Source organism: Cucumis melo, chromosome 12 (genome assembly GCF_025177605.1).
Source record: "Cucumis melo cultivar AY chromosome 12, USDA_Cmelo_AY_1.0, whole genome shotgun sequence".
In the NCBI taxonomy this organism is placed as follows: Eukaryota; Viridiplantae; Streptophyta; class Magnoliopsida; order Cucurbitales; family Cucurbitaceae; genus Cucumis; species Cucumis melo.
Genome location: NC_066868.1, coordinates 28,317,404 through 28,336,464, shown reverse-complemented (window position 1 = coordinate 28,336,464; position 19,061 = coordinate 28,317,404). Strand labels below are relative to the sequence as shown.

General features: G+C 36.2%; 1 protein-coding gene and 1 non-coding gene across 6 annotated transcripts in view; both read left to right on the top strand.

The window, feature by feature from the left end:
• The window catches only part of LOC103492190 (putative 3,4-dihydroxy-2-butanone kinase), a 40,939-nt gene extending 22,193 nt beyond the window's left edge, over positions 1 to 18,746 (top strand). For 2 of the 5 annotated variants that reach the window (XM_017043974.2, XM_017043980.2), the window contains 12 exons: positions 2,235 to 2,290; positions 9,510 to 9,640; positions 9,714 to 9,767; positions 9,876 to 9,979; positions 10,086 to 10,148; positions 10,254 to 10,397; positions 10,487 to 10,527; positions 14,425 to 14,508; positions 14,589 to 14,662; positions 17,147 to 17,259; positions 17,428 to 17,523; positions 18,367 to 18,746. In XM_017043974.2, the coding sequence (XP_016899463.2) occupies positions 2,235 to 2,290; positions 9,510 to 9,640; positions 9,714 to 9,767; positions 9,876 to 9,979; positions 10,086 to 10,148; positions 10,254 to 10,397; positions 10,487 to 10,527; positions 14,425 to 14,508; positions 14,589 to 14,662; positions 17,147 to 17,259; positions 17,428 to 17,523; positions 18,367 to 18,495 (1,089 nt within the window). In that variant the 3' untranslated portion in view covers positions 18,496 to 18,746. Of the gene's footprint in view, positions 1 to 2,234; positions 2,291 to 9,509; positions 9,641 to 9,713; positions 9,768 to 9,875; positions 9,980 to 10,085; positions 10,154 to 10,253; positions 10,398 to 10,486; positions 10,528 to 14,424; positions 14,509 to 14,588; positions 14,663 to 17,146; positions 17,260 to 17,427; positions 17,524 to 18,366 lie in introns of all 5 variants that reach the window. The other 3 variants (XM_008452851.3, XM_008453577.3, XM_017043978.2) reach the window with 3 other exon arrangements.
• TRNAK-UUU (transfer RNA lysine (anticodon UUU)) lies at positions 9,698 to 9,770 on the top strand. The gene has a single exon. It is a non-coding gene; the product is annotated as a tRNA-Lys (tRNA).
• Positions 18,747 to 19,061: the final 315 nt, after the last annotated feature.

Below are 19,061 nucleotides of genomic sequence, written 5' to 3'. Positions count from 1 at the left end.
GCTTGGGAGAAACTTAACATCTTTATTTCTTCTTTAAAACTTGATACAAATATAGGGCAAAACTTAGAAGAAACCAAACTAAAACTTCAACATCTTGCGCAACACTTATCGCTTGGCACAACCAGCGACTCGCGTACTCTACACGGCCTCCTTGCGTTGCTTGCCTGGGAAGGAAAACTTAAAATGTAAGCCTAATGCTTAGTGAGTGACATTTTAGGAAAACCCTATGAGGATTTATGCATAAAAAACATCATAGATTCTTGATGTTTCTTTAGGTTCTTGATGCATCTTTAGCTGTTTCTTAAGTTTCTTGATTTTAGTTTAGGCTTATTATTCTTGTATCTTGAGTTAGTTCAAAAATAACTAACTCATAACAAAGTTAGCTCACAAAAAACTAACTCATAACCAATTATTGTTAAGCTTTTAACCTATAAAAGGCTCCCGTATTCATTAATAAAATCATATCTTGAAGTATTATCATAAATTTTTCCATGCTTTGTGTCATAATTTCTCAACGCCTCAACACGCGCTGAGAACAATAAGTACTACATTAGCCTCTACTTATTTCTTTTGCTTAGACATTAAACCTCCTTAACGCAAAGACTACTGTGATGATTCTCATTTCACCACCCGTACCTTTGTGGAACCTCGTCTAATTCCAGTTGCTTCGGCGATCAACTCGAATGCAGACCTCTCAACACATCCAGCCACCTTCTCACCGTTCGGACCACTCAACACATGATTGCCATTACTCTTATGTGCACATACTAGCTAGCTAATGATAGGAATTGGTTTACTTGCATACAAGCATCACAAGAATGCATACTTTAACTCGTAAATGTACTTCCAAAACCGTCATGCTTTTCATATAAATTATAAACAGGATTACAACATGCATTACAGTATACATAACATGACATGAAGGAAATTTAGAACTTTGCTTTTTTCTTTGGAATGATCACTCACTGAACTAAGACACTTCCTCCTAACCCCTTTCTTATAGCCTAAGCTAACTTAAGTTCTCCTCTTCTTGTTTGATATTCTCTTGGCAGAGCTTTAACACTTAGAACTTCCTTGTATCTTTTCTTTAGACTCATAAGGACTATTTTTACTAATCAAAAACGGGATTAGTCCTCAAACTCATCTTAAGTTGTCAGCTCCTTCTATTAGTCTAACACGTATAGGTTTAATATTTCCTCTAATATGCTTAACTTTAATCCAACACATTTTTTGCTGACTAATCTTGATTAATGAGTCACTACCCTTTCACTTCCTTTCCTCACATGGCTCTTCCTCGCCTAGCACAATTAGTACACTACCCTTCCTTACGTCGCCTAGCCAAAACACATACTTTACTTCCCTTCCTTGTGCCGCCTAGTCAGGACGCATCAAATTCTTAAACTTAGTAATTTTCCACTTCTTTACAGAAGTCCTTCTTCGCAGCCCTTCTACTTCGGATCGTGGGCTTCACAATTTGGATAGTGGAGCTATTGGAATGGATACGATTGTTGACTTTAGCCATAGGCGACTTAGTAGTATCTAACATGGTTGTTGCAATGAAGGTCAGAAAACGGACATAACATATTTGAAAAGAAAACCCTACTCGTCACTGACGGTGGACGGCATGGGATAGTGACGGGTGGTGGCAAACGTCTCGGGCAGGGGCGATCAGCGAGGAACACTAGGAACGACAACGAAGACAAAAAAGCCACCAATTTACAGCAAAAAACTCAAGAAAGAAAAAGCAATTGTCAGCGATGTTCGCAAGCTTGGTGGCCGTGACTGGTCGGAGTAGAGTGATCGACGGTGCTAAGCCTCGAGGCGATAGACATACGTGGGCGGCGAGGTGCTGTAAGAGATCTAGGGTGTTTTTTTGGATTTTTCAAAACATTAGGGTTTTCAGGGTTTTTGCTATGATACCATGCTAAAATAATATAATTTTCTGTATATTTGACACATAGAGAAGAGTTTTCTTAAATAGAAGAACAACTCATTACAAAGAAAGGAAATATAGATTTGGTAAATATAATACAACCAATGCAATAAAATATAATACAAGAAAGCAAATAATAAACAATTATTCATACCAAAAATGATTATCAAAATTTTGACTTTGTATTCTTACATTTTTATGGGTACATTATCTGTCTCAATATTCTTTTTCCCTTAAAAAGAACGATGGGGTTCAATTTAACCAGCATTCTTGTTCTAAAATAATTTTGTAATATTGGCAGGAAACTAATTATGTTCCAATAACACGAGGTAATAGAGTGGTGCTCATGGTTAACGGGTAGGTTGATATATATATACATTGTTTTAAGTTTTGTGCCTTCTAGTTTTGACCAGCATCATGTTATTGAGAATTATAAAATCTTAAAATTTTTTGCTTTGCTTACATATTTATGTGAAATTTAAATGTCATCATTGTGTTGAAACTTTGGTCTCAATTCTCATTGAGATGGAATTGTACCTGAGAAGAAACAAAAGTGTTTTCTTAGAATAAACAGGGTTAAAATGGGGAGGTCTTCTAATGGAAATTATAGAATTATGTATTTATTTGTTATTGTAGATTTTTTTTTAGTATTGTTGATATGGTTGAGGTGTATATTTATGTATCTAGGTTTTTTAGGTAACAGAATATTTTGTAGATTTTTCTCCTAGTTTGTTACTAACCCTAGATTGTTAATTTGTATCTTTAAAAAGGTCATCTGACCTAGTGAATTATGAAAGGAAATAATTATTCTTCTCAAAATAAACCAAGTGAAATAAGTTGGCACAATGCCTACAAAATGAGTTATTACAAACATTCTTTGTTTTTGGTTGCAAATGAAGGGTTTGCTTCTTTCAAGCTGGACTTCAACTCTCAGATCTCATTTTGGACTGATAGTTGGCTGGTTGACCAACCCCTTAGCCTGAATCTTCCTTGGTTATTTGGAGTTCCTTACTTGTCATTTGTTTTGGTTGCAATATTTCTGTTTTTTGGAGATCCTGTGCTATAGACTTCAATTTAATTTTTAAAAGGCCTTAAAGATGCAGATTTGTGCATTTCTAGCAGCTGCTTCTCGATTAATCAAGTTCAAAGCTGGGGTTCTTCCTGTTTTAAATTGTTCTATCTCTAAGATTTTTGTATTTTCTCTATTGAGGTTGTAGCTTTGGGGGCGTCTCGTTTGTCTAATTATTAACATTTGGATGTACAATGACACACATCAAGCTTTGGTGGAAGCCGTGTGGAAGGAGCTCACACTTCTCTGCAGTCTTCGTTATTGACATTTGGATATATTTTCTTTTATTTTTTTTTCATCTATTCTCAAATTTCTATTTTTCTGTATTTTGAGCATTGACTTCTTTTCATTATTTTAATAAAAAGTTTTGTTTTCTAAATCTAAAATCACCAATTCAACCAAAAGCTTAAGTTGGTGGTTGAAGGCAATTTGATTATATATCACTAACACTTCCCCTCACTTGTGGGCTTGAAATGTTTGAAAGACCCAACAAGTGGAAATCAATTTTAATTGAGTAGGAAACAACAACCTGGACCACCTGCTCTAATTTCATTTTTTTTAAGAGACAAAACTTCTTTATTAATAAGAACTCAAAGTACAAAAGAGTTATACAAAGAGAGCAATAAAGAAGTTGTAATCGAGGGAGTCTTAGGGGGATCAGGAGGTGCACCCGACTCACTAGGTTGACACCCCCTCAGCACCAAACATCATATCCCGAAAAAACATAAAGGCAAAAAACCGACAGAGGAACAATATCTAATTTCATTTTAGATCACCAATTCAACCAAAAGCTTAAAAGAAATTTAATTATATATCACTAACATTAAAAGGAAAAAAAAATCTCTCTCAGCAAGTTTTAAAATCTTTCATTTTTCATTTCATTTTATGATCCAACAAAGAAGGTAAGTTCTCTCTCTTCTCTCCTTCCTCCTCCCTCCGCCTCCCTCTTTGATTCCTTCTCTCTTTGCAGAAGCTCCACCATGACTGCATCCTAGACTACCAGCACTAGCCCTTCGATGGCGGCTGCCTCTGACCATTCACCAAACTTGCGCAAGACAGTTTATTATTCCGGCAAATTTTCAGTCTACCGTTCGTTCGAATTCAAAGTTAGAATGGGTGTCGAAGGATGCAAGATAGACAACCTGTCCTACATTTGGCACGAGAATGGTATTTTCTAGGTGGAAGACATCAACACCAACAAAATCCTACCAATTTTGAACTCACAGCTTTTTTGGTTTCTTGAAGTCATCTCGAAACTGAATTGAAGAACAGAAGATTGTTATTTTTATAAAAAAGAAAAAGTTGAAAATGGAATGGTTGAAGTTTCTAAATTCAGATCTGAAAAAGGCTGAATATTGAGATGCCTTATTTGGCCTCATACAAGTGGAAGATCTTTCATTCATGTTCCCTTAGGTGCAGATAAACAGAGTTGGAAATTATTTGGCATGATGTTAGAGAATTTCAATTTCAGTCACGAGTATAAATGTTGGTACTTTTCCCAAGCTTCGCCCTAAAAATTCCCAACAAGTTAGAGAAGCAGTCATACGAGAGGAGGAAAGATAGCTTTGTTGATTTGGTGAAATCTAAGTACAGTCAACACCCTGTTTGGGCACCCAAGAAATAGAGCACAAGCAATTATTGGGTGATTAAAAATTCTGAAGTTTTCAAAGCTGATCTCGACAACCTTTGGGTGGTTTTGAAGCTCTTTGAGTTTGATAACTGGGTAGAGATCAAGGATACTTTGAAACTGTTCTTTGATTCAAATGTCATCATTAGTCCCCTATTTGCAGAAAACGCTTTGGTGGATATGGACCGTGGACCTTTAAACGAGCTCCTTGAGAACCCAGGTAAATGGCAAAAGTTTGGCGCCTTTCATTTAAAATTCGAAAAGTGGAACAGATGTTCCCACAGCAGGCCAGTTTATTCGAAGGTTTATGGAGGATGGATTTCAATTAGAAACCTAGCTCTAGACTATTGGAGCAGGCAAACGTTTGAAGCAATTGGAGCTCATTGTGGGGGATTAGAAAATATTGCAGCTGAAACCATAAATTTCCTTAATGTCTCATAAGCTAAAATCCAAGTGAAGAAAAATGTATGAGGATTTATCCTTGTAACTACTAAAATAACGGATGATAAGAGGGGTAGCATATTTTAAAATTTTGGTGATATCTCATCAATCAATCTGCCCAGCAAGGTTCTTGATCTCTTCATATATGATCTTTCCAATCCTATAGATACAGTTCGCTTAAATCAGCTTATGATTGATGAAGAAATTGCTTGTGAAACATTAAATTCTAAGTTAGATTTCCTTCTCCCCTTGAGGTTCAACTTGAACTTTCAAAGGAATCCTTTCGTTCCCACCAATAAGAAGGTTGTACCTCACTGGAAGTCCAAGGAAGATTCTGAGTACAGGGAGCAATCTTGTCCATCTCCGGCAATTGTTAACTCCTTTAAGGGTAGTTTGTCGTTATTCACTAAGCTGTTAAGTAATTCAAATTCAGAAGGGTGCAAAGCTGTTGAAGATGAAGAGGTGCAATTAGTGAGGGAAGACAAAAATCAGGTTGTCCCACCTGTCTTACCCATTGAAATTCCAAGGGCCACTCATGAGCTTAATGATCCGGCGGCTAAGTCCTTTTCAGTAACCAATAAGAAGTTCAGAGTTAATTTTCCTGATAGCAAAAAATTGAATGCCAAACTGCCCAATCTTTTTGAATCTTCATCAAAGGCTTCTCGTCAGTCACAAGGCTTTCTTGCAAACACTTCGACTCCTCCAACAGCAGGTTGTTGCCCCAAGTTTATTCAGTTCGTTAGCTCCTCTTCATTTTACGCTACAAAATCAAGCAAGGCCTTGTTTGGAAAACGCGCAAGTAGCTCTTCCTCTTCCCTTTCAAATTCTTCTTCGTCTTCTTTCTCGGGTAGGGATACCTTAGAAAGAAAAAAAGGAGCAAGAGCCAACAAAATGCGAGGAAATACTCGCAATTATTCAATCCTTTCCCAAAGTTTTTTGTTAGAAGAAAGAGACCAATGGAAGTAACTGAATTTAGACTCATCAAGGAAAAGTTGTTCCCTGAGCAGAATCATGATGTTTTAGAAAATTATTGTTATAAAATCCAAGCTCCCTCTCAAGCTAATAGGTTAGATTCTCATTCCTCTCATCTTCACCACTTTGAATACTCTAGCTTCTCAATGCGTAATTCAGAGGTGAAATTCCTGAGAGGAGTTCCAAGCCATTCTCCCATCATTCCATCCGAAAAGAAGAGCGAGACAACCTTCGATTTTCCATTAAGCGTGAGTAATGGAGAGTACGAACAATTTGAAAAGACAGACGGAAATGAGGGGCAGTTGCAAAGGAGCCCTTAGAAATAGACCTAAATGCTCTGTTTCAAATTGATGAAGAGTTGGAAGACGAATCGAATGTTGATGATAAATGTTCAACTTGGCCGCCATCAGTGCAGCCCATTGGAGTTCCAGATCATCTAAAATCGAATGTAGCTGATTGTGGTGTAGTGTTTGTTTGATCATTCTCAGTAGATTTTGCGTCCTCCAAAGGCCCCGTGGTCTTTTTGCTCGAGTGTGAGCAGTGAAGGGTTAGAAGAGGGTGTGCATTAGGGGTTTTTCATCAAGTTTGCCTTGTCAATTGGCTTGCCTCTTTCAACTGAGGTTTAGAAGTTTTCTTCTCATGTTTGGTACCTCGGTGTGCATCAGAAGTCTTGGTAGTAGTTTGACAGCTCGTGCAGTTTGAATGTTTTACGAATCAGATGGTTTTTGGTTGGAATTGAGATAATTACACTTTGAACGCTGCTCCTGGCAGAAGATTAATTGGCAGAAATCACCCTTATATGGAGTTAATGTGGAAGAGGATGAGCCGAAATATATGGCTGGGAGAATGGGATGTTCCGCGGAAAATATGCCCTTCTGATACTTAGGGCTTCCTTTTGGGGGTCAAGACAGGGCTCTTTTTGGCAGCCCATGATTGATAAAGTGCAGAGAAAACTAGACAAATGGAAGACATTCAACTTGTCACGAGGAGGTAGAGCTACTTTATGTCAATCCGTACTAGCTAATCTTCCTACATATTTTCATGTCTCTGTTTGCAATGTCGATTTATATAGCATCATCTTTGGAGAGACTAATGAGGAATTTTTTCTGGGAGGGGCACACAGGAAGTAAAATTAATCATTTAGTTAAATGGGCCAAAGTTATCCAATTCTAGCTTGACGAAGGTTTGGGCTTGGGAGCATTGCAAAATAAGAACATGGCCCTACTTGCCAAGTGGGTTGGAGGTTTATGAATGAAGAAGACTCTTTGGAGACAAGTCATCCAAAGCATCCATGGAAAAGAGCCCTTCGATTGGCACACGGTGGGGAATTCTGCCACAATCTAAAAAGCCCTTGGATTAGTATCTTACGGTATGGAGGAAGGTGGAGCCTTTAGCTACTTTTGAACTTGGAAATGGTTCTATGACTGCCTTCTGGACAGATGGGTGGATTGACAACCTTCCTCTCTGCACTCAATGTTCCCGCCCTTTCAGAATTACACTTCTACCAAAAGGCTCCATAGCATCCCACTGGGATTATTCAACTTAGATGACTCAACTAGCTCCAAAAAGGATCTCGGACAATCCTGAAAGAAGGATTTGGTCTTTGGAAGAGCATGGGAAGTTTACGGTAAAATCCCTTACCATACACCTATCGGCTTTCTCCCCATTGGACAAGGATCTTTACAAATTCTTGTGGAAATCCAAATGTCCAAAGAGAGTAATTATTCTTGTTTAGATTATGATTTTTGGCCTCATGAATTGTGCTTCAGTCATGCAACGGAAGACACCCAACAGATGCCTATGACCTTCAATGTGTCCACTGTGCAAGCAAGATGGTGAAGATTTACAGCACCTATTCTTCAAATGCTCTTTCTCTGCAAATTGTTGGTGGAAGCTTTTCTTGATTTTTGATGCGGCTTAGGTCTTTGGAGATTCTTTTGGCCAGAATATTCAGAAAATTCTAGTGGGTCATTTATTTAAGAAGAAACTGAGGCTAAGGGCACTAAGGGGGGTCAACTTAGTTGAGATGTCCGAGTGCGCCTTCTGATCCTATATGGTCTCTTATTCTTTTCTGCTTTGTATAAATCTTTTGTACTTTTAGCTATTATTATCAATAAAGAGGCTGGTTTCCTTTTCAAAAAAATTGAGATAGTTCTGCTCTTTCGTTTTGTCCTCTTGAGATGCATCTTCTTCAAGCTTCTCAAAGAATTCTTTTTTCATGGTCATGATTTTTTTTTTTGGTGCTCCTTTGTTTTCCCTTCCCAGCATCTTAATTGTATTGATTTTTTTCAGCTGCTGTTTTGGTTGTTTTTCTGCCTTGTTTGGAGTTTGTTTAGCTTTTGGGCCTCGTTTTGTTTGTCCGCGTATTTGGTTTCCAGTTTCTTTGTCCCTTAGAAATTCAAGCTCTTTCTATATTTTTCTTTTACTTTGAGCATTAGTCTCATTATACTAATGAAGAGGCTTGCTTCCTTTAAAAAAGACAGATTGCTGCCATGGATACTTTTCACCACTTAACTTCACAAGGCATTTTCTTCCTTTGTGAATCTCCATCCCCACTTAACTAATAAAGCTAAGTTTTTTGTTTTCCCCATTTGACAAGATGATTGAGCTTACCCCTTATGACCTTCCCAAAGAAAATTCCTCATAATATGTTTAACTTCTTCAATTACCTTTTCCGGCATCAGAAAAACTGACATGTAATAAGTTGTAAGATGGGAAATAAAATATTTGCATAGAGTGGCTCGGCCTCCCCTTGATAGGTTATATCTCTTCCATTTTTCCAATTTGCCTTGAATTTTATCAATGACCGGCTGCCAAAAAGTTACCTTCTTTAGCTCATCTATGATAGGAGATGAGATTTCAGCGTTGATGGGAATAGTAAGAACGGTGGAGGCAGAATCAACTTCCAAAGACTGATTTTCAAAGGTGAAATCCATGGATGTATACATTTTTCTAGTGGTTGGGGAATAACATTTGTACCCCTTTTTTGGGATGCATAACCTAGAAAAATGCGCTTTATTAAGTTTGACTAAGTTACCTTAGTTCTTTTTGCTCTTAGTCGTTGTTTAAGTTTTAGCTTGTATTTTCCCATAGTTCTTTTTGCGCTTAGTATAATACTCTTGTACTTTGAGCTTTAGTCTCATTATCATTAATAAAGAGGCTTGTTTCCGTTTCAAAAAAATTAAGTTTGACTAAGTTTGATGAATTCAGTGAGAAATTTTGTTTGAGAAATTAGCCAAAGTTATTCTTTCAAAATTATGGATTGAGAGAACTCAGATAATATTTTAGAGTTATTTTCCATCAACTTTAACAACAAAATATGCCTAATTCTCCAAAGAATCAATTTGCAAACCTTTTTCTTAATATCTGAAAGTAGCAAAATTATTCTGTTGTGAATCTTGTGATGATGAACTTTCTGGGATGTAAGAATTTTGGTCACTTCATTTGCTCTTTTCTTTTCAATTCAGGTTAGGTGCTACCCCAGTGATGGAATTAATGATTGCATCTGGGAAAGCAGTTCCTAAGTTGCAGTTGGAGCATGGGTTGGCTGTTGACAGGGTGTACAGTGGTTCATTTATGACTTCTCTTGATATGGCCGGTTTGCTACTTCCTACATGAAAGAATTTTCCTTTTAATTATTTATTTATTTATATAAGTTTTTTTTAGCTCAGTGGTAGAGCGCGTGGCTTTTAACCACGTGGTCGTGGGTTCAATCCCCACAGACAGTAGTGTAATCTAATATATAAGTTTTTTTTTTTGGTCTTTAACAATAAATAAACATTTCATTGATAGAAGAAAGGGAAGATGATAGGTTTTCTGAAAATGTGTGTCAGGGTTTTCAATTACCATCATGAAATCAGATCAAACAGTTTTGCAACGGTTGGATGCTGCAACCAAGGCTCCTTCTTGGCCCATTGGTGCTGATGGTCCGTATCAAGTGTGAACTATACTTTGCTTCTTCTGGATGCTTTTCTGTTCTACTGATTAGGTATTTTTTCTAGTATGGGGTAGATATTTAAATGAGGTATTGTCTTTTACTGTAGGTTGTCACCTACCTTCCAAAATACCTGTTCCACTACCACCACCTGCTCTTGCTACAAAGAACGGTGAGGTATGGCCATAAAACCACTAAATAAACTGAGAAAAAGTTATGCCGTGTACATGTTTTAGAAAGTTACCACATTTGATAGCTATTTGTACTCTTTAATTAGACACTAGGTGGACCCGTTCAACTAAATCAACAAGGCATTATTCTAGAGGCTGCAATTGAGGCAGCTGCCAAAGCAGTGATCAATCTCAAGGACACATTAAATGAATGGGATAGCAAAGTGGGGGATGGTGATTGTGGGTCAACGGTCGGTATTACTGTAATCTATATCTTATTCGTTTATGAATCACGATTGAAAAGATATTCAAGTGTTCATTCTTTCAAATTTTTCTACAGATGTTCAGGGGTGCAACAACTATTATTGAGGACCTAAAATGGTAAATATGCTTGCAGTTAAATGGTCAAATGCATCTTTTCCTTCTCTGCAAGGGAAGTTCCTTTGTGTATGCGTGTGTTTTTGTTTTTGTTTTTTAAAACCAGAAACAAGCCCTTCATTAAAGAAATGTGTAGAAATTGAAGGAATAGGAATATTTATGTCCCTTTTTCTCTTATTGAATATGAGCAAATTAGGTCTTCTTATGTAGAAGAAAGACCCTTTTACAAGAATGGAAAGAATAAAAGCAATAATTTGTCAAATTGCTCTGAAGATGTCTTCCATAGCCAGCTTGTCAATCAATTTGCCAAATTGTTTCTTTGAATGACCTTTAATTAACACATCGGCAATTTGGTCTGATGTAGGAAGATAAGGAATGCATATTGTTCCTGCTCCAATTTTCTCTTTAATGAAGTGCTTATCAAGCTCAATATGTTTTGTTCTATCACATAAAATTGGATTATGTCCAAGACTTTAGACCAAACAGTTTAACCACTTTAACATATAAACTTGTTGCTAAGGTGCTAGCCGAACGCCTCAAAAGAATCATGTCTAGTGTAATTGCCTCCCCCCCCCCCCCCCCCCCAAGCTCATTTATTGAAGGAAGGAAAATCTTGAATCCAATCCTTATAGCAAATGAAGTTGTGGAGTATTGTTTTAAAAGGAGAAAAGGGTGGATTCTAAAACTGGATATAGAAAAGGCCTTTGAGAGAGTAGATTGGGAGTTCCTCGAGAAAATTATCATAGAAAAAAACTTTGACACTAGATGGATCACATGGATCCTCGGTTGTATTTCTAATCCAAAATTTTCAATTTTCATTAACAGGAGACCAAGGCATCAAGGCTACAAGAGGAATTAGGCAAGGAGACCCACATTCACCCTTCATTTTCTTATTAATCAGCGAACTTTTAAGTGCCTTGTTAAGTAGGCTTTATGAAAAAGGAAAGTTTGAAGGGCTAAAGGTGGGAAAGAACAGCATTCATGTCTACTGCCTTAATTTCGCTGATGACACATTAATTTTTTGTAAATAGGATTATGGTATGCTGGAAATTCTTAACAAGACAAATGAATTCTTTAAGTGGAGCTCCAAGCAGAAGATTAATTGGGAAAAATCTGCGCTTTGTGGTATTAACATTGAAGACAATGAGCTGCTTGAAGAGGCATCCAAGCTGAACTGTAGAGCGTCCCATGTTCCTTTCTCTTACCCAGGGCTCCCCCTCAGTGGTTAGCCTAAGCGAGCTTCTTTTTGGCAACCAGTAATTGACAAAATTCAAGGACAATTGGAGAAATGGAAAAGTTAGTTCTTTCAAGAGGTGATCGTGCCACTTTATGTAAGTTAGTTCTTTCCCATATCCCAACATATTATATGTCAATATTCGTAATGCCGGAAAAGGTCTCCTAATCAGTGGAGCGTTTATCAAGAAACTTCTTTTGGGAAGGACACTCGGGAGGTAAATTGAATCATCTAGTTAAAGGGAACATGGTGATTTGAATGCAAGAGGATGAGGGGCTTTCTTTGGGGGACTATGGAAAACAAAGATTTAGCAGGAAGGACACGATGAGGAATCTCACCATTGAAGACAGAGGAAGGCATTTGATTAATCAGGAAGCAAGCAGTGGAAACAGCATCAACCCAAAAGGGATTAAGCACATGCATCTGAAATGATAAAGCTCGAGCTGTTTCAAGTAAGTGCCTATTCTTTCTTCCCGCGACTCCATTTTGGGATGGATTGTCTGCACAAATGGATTGATGAATGATGTCATGATCACGTAAGTAAGAACCAAGTACATGAGAGAAATATTCACCAGCATTATCAGTGTGCAAGGTTTTAAGAAACATTTAATTGAGTTTGAATTTCAACATGAAAAGTACAAAAGTGAGACAACAACTTTGAGCGATTTTCATTAAATATAGCCAAGTTACACAAGAGTAATTATCAACAAAAATAACCAAATAACGAAAATCTGTTTAAGACAATTGGACAAGGACCCCACATATCGGAATGAACTAACTCAAAAGGAGCACTGGCTTGTTTTTGGACTCTATTACTAGAACTAAGACGATGAAATTTAGCAAACTGACACGAATCTCAATTCAAAGAGGACAAGGAATGAAATTCTGGACAAACTTTCTTCAACATGAACAAAGATGGATGGCCCAAACGGCAATGAACTTCAAATGAAAATGAATGCCAGAGCAAGCTACAACTTTAGGTATCGGATGGTAAAAAACGTAAAGGCCCTCCGACTCCTGTCCCCTACCAATAATCTTCTCCTGAAGCAAGCAATAACCAGGAAAAAACAAGACAAAACAGTTAAGATCACTAGTAAGTTGGCTAATAGAAATTAAATTGAAAGACTGGTTGTTGTTTTATACTATATGTTTGAGCTATAGTGGATGTGAGATATAGACTCTAAGTTTGCGACTAGACCTAGCGACTAAGATAGGGTCATGCGATAAAAGAGGTTGACACCGACTTAAATGTTGCTATGTCTAAGGATATATCATGTACGTACAAGTTTTCCTCCCTCTTGCCCAAGTGTAAGTGAAGAGAGGTTTATTTATTCTCTATGTGAAAGATCATTTTGTACTCTCAATTATTGTGATTTATTCAATATATTATATAAAGTTATCAGGCCTAACAAGTGAGAATCAATATTAAATGGAGAAGAAACAACGACATAGAGACTTGAACACATAATGTATCTGGACCACTTGCTCTGATACGATCTTAAATCACCAATTGACCAAAAAGTTTAAGCTAATGGGTAAATGTAAATTTAATATAATATCTAACAAGAGCAAAGGTTCTTGGTCACCTATACCATATGATTGGGTAAAACCTTTGACAACAAGTCTAGCTTTAAATCGTTCATCCATTGCCTTTTTCCATTTTGGATCTTTAAGAGCATCATGAGTGATCTAAGGGATTTGAAAACTATCCTGCTGAGTCACAAATGCTCGATAGGAAGGACGCAATTTCCCATAGGCAACATATTTTTCAATAGGATTGGTGTAACTTCGAACATCTTTTCTCTAAGCAATTGGTAGAGTTGAATCATCAATTAAAGGTGCCATATAAGTAATATCCTCTTCAGTAGAATTTAGCGATAACGATTCTTGTTCTGGTGATTAGCATTCTTGGTCGTGGGAGGCAACCTCTCTTCTTCTCTTATAAACAATAGGTGTTTGGTTTTGTGATGCTTCAGGGATATGATGGTTAGACTCATGAGTAACTGGCTCATTTGTGGTAGAAGATGAGACTTCAGCGGTGACAGGAATAGTTGGAATGATGGAGGAAGATTCCACTTCTTGCTTGTGGCTTCTCTATACGAAGTATTTGAGTATAATCTTCTTCTGATGATAAGATACTTGAGCTCGGCGAAATCTAATCTTTGGCCATCTCATATTTAGGTGCAAGAACAACTAAGAAACTAATGATAAACAATTTTTGAAGTTGAGCCTTTCATTGGCCAACAGAACAGATTGTGTGATTGAGAGGATACACCCAGGTAATCTTGCATTTCTTCAAAAGTTCATGTTGACGACCACCTTAGGGCAGGCCTGTAGGGCCATTGCAACTCCCAAGTAGGTTCAATTTTGTCTATAATGTGAAGAATTTATAATTTCATTTGTTTGCTTTTACTTCTTGCTTACTCATGTGAATTGCCGTTTTGATTCTGCTATTATCTGCTTCGCTTTGTAGTAAATTGAAAAGTTTGCACATACTACTTTCCGCTCCTTTAAACTTTATCTCGGTAACAAAATATTTGTTTCTAGATTTGGGAGATTTTCATTCCAAACTAAAGTTATAACTTATATCATATTATGCTGTGCTACAAAAGTCAAACTTATATCATATTATCATCACTCTCACCTTAGTTGCTACCCATCCTCAGCTATCCACTGAACGATGCTGCTGAGACAGTGAATGAAATTGGATCGTCCATTAGAAGGGTTATGGGAGGAACTAGTGGGATTATGTACTTACTCTGCCTTTCTCTTTTATGTGGGTCTTCATCATTAGTTTAAAATTCGTTACATTTTTTTTTTGTTCTACCAGATATACTATATTTTGCAAGGCAGCATATACAACATTGAAATCATCCAACCTAGATAACATCACCCCGCAAAAATGTAAGATATCTTCACCAACCAGTAGTCGGATTATCTTTTGGACCAATGTGCCTTTTATTTGTTTTTTTTTTCTTTTGTCTTCCATTTCTTGTTTTCTGGCTGCTACTATCGATTTTTTTGCCTTTTTTTCAAGATCTGATTCTCTTTATCTTAATATAAATCATATGTTGCCAAAGTTTCTGACAATCGAATCCAACACAATAACCATATTGTCCAAAGAACCACAATTCAGCTTAATGGTGATAACTTTCTTCATTGATCTTATAAAGCATTTAGATGTGTATTTGCAGACAAAGAAAGATTGGCTACATCTCTGTTGCACCCGACAAATTTCCCTTCATTTACTGGGGATAACTTTCTTCGTTGATTTTATTTTCTCCTATTAGTTTTATACTTTCACATTTTCAAATTTCCTATTTTGTACTTAGAGTATTGCTATTCTTGACACTTCATTCTAGTATTGCTTTACCATTGCCATCCATCTCAAGCACGCGTTAATGTTTCCTTCAGGATCAACTCCAATTAATTTTGCCTCTTAACCTCTGCGGAAAAGCTCTAAGTGGCCTCCCAAAATCTGATGATGAGAGTTGATGCAAGGCCTCCTCATTTATGTAGGCAAACATTTTTCAAAATTATATATATATATATATATATATTTTGGAAAAGGGAATGAGAAAATTCATTAATATAATGAAAAAAAGGTACATGGTACAATACAGTGATGGAAATAATAATATAAAGGATCTAAAAGTGCATTCAGGCTCCCCACAGTACCATCACATGCCAAAATGAAACGAACCAAAGAAAACAATAACTTGCATACCCTACATACATGGAGTAAAAATGTCTTTCCAAAGAAGACCCACCACTAAACTACCAGAGAAACGACATGATGAAAACTACACAAGGGAATGCTACAAGCTTTATGATCGGAGAACAGCTTCACTTGTCTCAATGCTCTTGTGTTATCATAACTTTTATCCCATTCCTTTGAAATAAAAAATCTGTCTACGAGCGATCTAGAATTTCTGTTGCTATTCTGACCCAAGAAAATCTCCCATTTTTCAAAACTATATAGGATTTAGATTCCTAAAATGATAAGTAAAAGATATAACATCTATTTGATTTGATTATCAAAAGTAGATGAAATAAAATGATAATTAAAAAATAAAACCTGTAACTACAAAACATTTTGTATTGTCTTGGTAATTGTGGTTTCAGCTTTGTTTTTCTTTTTTCGGCATGCCTCATCCTGTTGTTTTATTGATTCTATAACTTTTTGTTACTTTCTTTTATCACTTGTAAAGTCTCGTCGTACTTTCATTATTTCAATGAAAAAGTTATATTTCCTTTTCAAAGAAAGGTATAATCTAAAATATAATGTTGTAGATGGATAGAGCACAAAAAAAATGAAAAAAAGGGGTAGTCATTTGCCTAATATGGCTACCAATTAAAAGTTATGACCAAATTACGAATTACGTGTTTGACAATACAGAATGTAACTATTTGCATGCTTTCTTTCTTACCATAGGTTGTCTGACTGTCATAAAGCCTTCACTTCTAAGATAGCCAACCTATTTATTCCATGGAATGTAGTGGAGGTGCTAAATTTTTTGAATTGAAGAGATGAATGCTTTAATTAGAAAACTATAGGTGGGACGTAGTTAACTACCTAAGAATAAGAAAATTGTAGGATGCAAATAGGTATACGCGGTAGTATTGGAAAGTACAAAATCAGATTGGTCACTTAGGGGTTCACTCAGACAGTCAGACCTATGGAATTTTGGTTGGCCTTCTATCAACTCAATGTCTAGAATGTATTTGTTAGTGGAGTCTTGAAGAAGAGGTATTTATTGACTTGCCACTTGGTTTTGAGGGAGATCTTGGAATGATCAAAAGTTCGCAAGTTAAAGAAATTGTTATATGGCCTTAAACGGTCACAAGATATGATTCATTCTATAAACATATTGGAAATGACTAAGTTATTGTTCTAATAGTGTATGTTTATGAAATTATTCTTACAGAAAATAACGAAACAAGGCCGACTATTATAAAAATAAAAACTAGCTAATTTCAAAATTACGACATGGGAACTTTGAAGAATTTCCTAAGGATGGAATTTTCTAGGTCCAAAAATGGCATCCCTATCAACCAAAGAGACATTACGTGGGTGCAGGACAAAAAAATTCCCTTCGAGACACGATTACTTGGGTGCATGATAGCAAAAACTCCCATTGATTAGAACTTTAAATTGCGAGTTGCAATGGAGTAAAAGACAAGGAAAAGTGTCAAAGACTTATGGGGGAGTGCTGGTTATTTTCTTCAAGTTAAATATATTCTTGGTGTGCATTGTATAACATTCTGATTTTGTATTTACCTTATTTGTGTTGGGTGTTTCTTTTATTTAAGAAACTCTCTCTCTAAGCAAATAAGACAAGCCATTATTATTTTCAGCAGTTTCTACTTTAATTTTTTTTTAATCAGGGGCTGAAGCATTAGAAGCTTCCATAGCTGCAATTAGCAAGTATGGTGGGGCTACTGCTGGTTATCGAACATTACTTGATGCCCTCATTCCAGCATCTGAAGTTCTTAGGAAGGTAAAAATAATAATATGTTTTACTAAATTTGTGACTGCTGCTGATTATTAAACATTAGCTGATGCCTGAATCCAGCATATATAGTTCTTTTGAAGGTAAAAAAAAGAACGGCATAGTCTTCGTAAACTTGTCTTATGATTTACCATACATCTCTGCTTGGATATACAGAAATTAGATACTGGTGAAAATCCGATTACCGCTTTTATTCACTCATCTGAAGCAGCATTGGCTGGGGCTGAAGCAACAAAAAACATGCAGGCTCAGGTATCATCTCATTGCATTTAATTATCTGATTAGCTTTCTATATATTATTGGGGAATCGTCTTGGGCACTGAATAGGGTTCCAATTGGTGATGGCATATAACCTATTCTTGTCCTTGTTCTTACAAGGCTGAAAGCCTAAGACTTGCTCAATTGTTGGGTGGTTCAAACGCCTTTTAGTTTTGTTATGCTAAGATAATCTTGAATTTGAGTGAATAAATTATTTTGTATTCCACTAATTAATCTTGAGATACAAAGCCCTCTTATAGGAGAAAAGGCTATATACATAAAAGGAAAGTATCCTAATAAGAATAAAATAAGATCTCTAATGATTTTGCAACATATAACAACCAACATTCCCCCTCAAGCTGGTTTAAATATATCAATGTTCCCCGTCAAGCTGGTTTAAATATATCTTATATTGCCAGCTTGTCAACCATTCTATCAAATTGTGCTTTTGTTAGCCCTTTAATCAACACAGGAGCCTTTTGCTCTGTACTAGGGAGATAAGGTATGCATATCACACCAGTTTCAATGTTCTCTTTAATAAAGTGTTTTTCAACTTCAAATCCTATAGCATCTCGAAGCACTCAGTTCGAGTTTCTTGGCTTCTTTAGTTCTGCAGCAGTGTTTTGATGCCATCTTTCGGGTTGAAACACTTCCTCGGGTCTATTGGCTTGAATTCCAATTTTCATGACTCAGATGCTCAGTTTAGGTTTAATTAACTCCAATTTGATTTTTTTTTCTTCTACGAACTTCAAAATGACCTCAAATCATTCAATTTCTATAAAACGGACAATTGTACATATTTTCTTCCATGCTTACCCGTTTGGATGGCTTGTATAGGCTGGCCGTTCGTCATATGTATTTGGAGAAATTCTCGCTGCAGTTCCAGATCCAGGTGCAATGGCCGCAGCAGCATGGTATAGAGCTGCGGCTGTGGCTGTCATGGAAAGGTGCCAGGCTGCTTCATGAGCAAATACATTATGCTTTAAGATCTGCGCCTTTTTTACCTGCAGATTTGACCGTTGTGATTTTTATTATTATTATGTTTCAATCTTCAGTGCTTTCCATTTACGCATTTTTTTCATAAAAACTTCATTTTTTTTAATCTTATTTTTGCATAATGCCGAGAAAGCAAATTCATCTAGGGAGAGAGATTGTCTTAAATCATCTGCTCCATAAAAATCATGTGCTTGAAGATATGTATTTTCAACTTTTGTCCAGTTGCTTACGATCATTGTTCTCTACTAGTTTTTATTTTTTACATTTTTTAGGTTCATAATATATGATGTATATATTTTGATTTTTTAGCATATTGACAGTATATCTAAGACATACTTGACATACTTGACAGCTCAAGATAAATGGATATCGATTTTCAGTTATAAATATGAAAGAAAAATTTTATAACATTAATTTGAAATATCATGCATTAAATAAATATCAACTGAAATTAATCATTAACAAAAAAAAAAGTTAAATTTTGAAAATGATCTTGACAAGAAAAGAATTAAACAATTTAAAGTTTTTAAAATTTT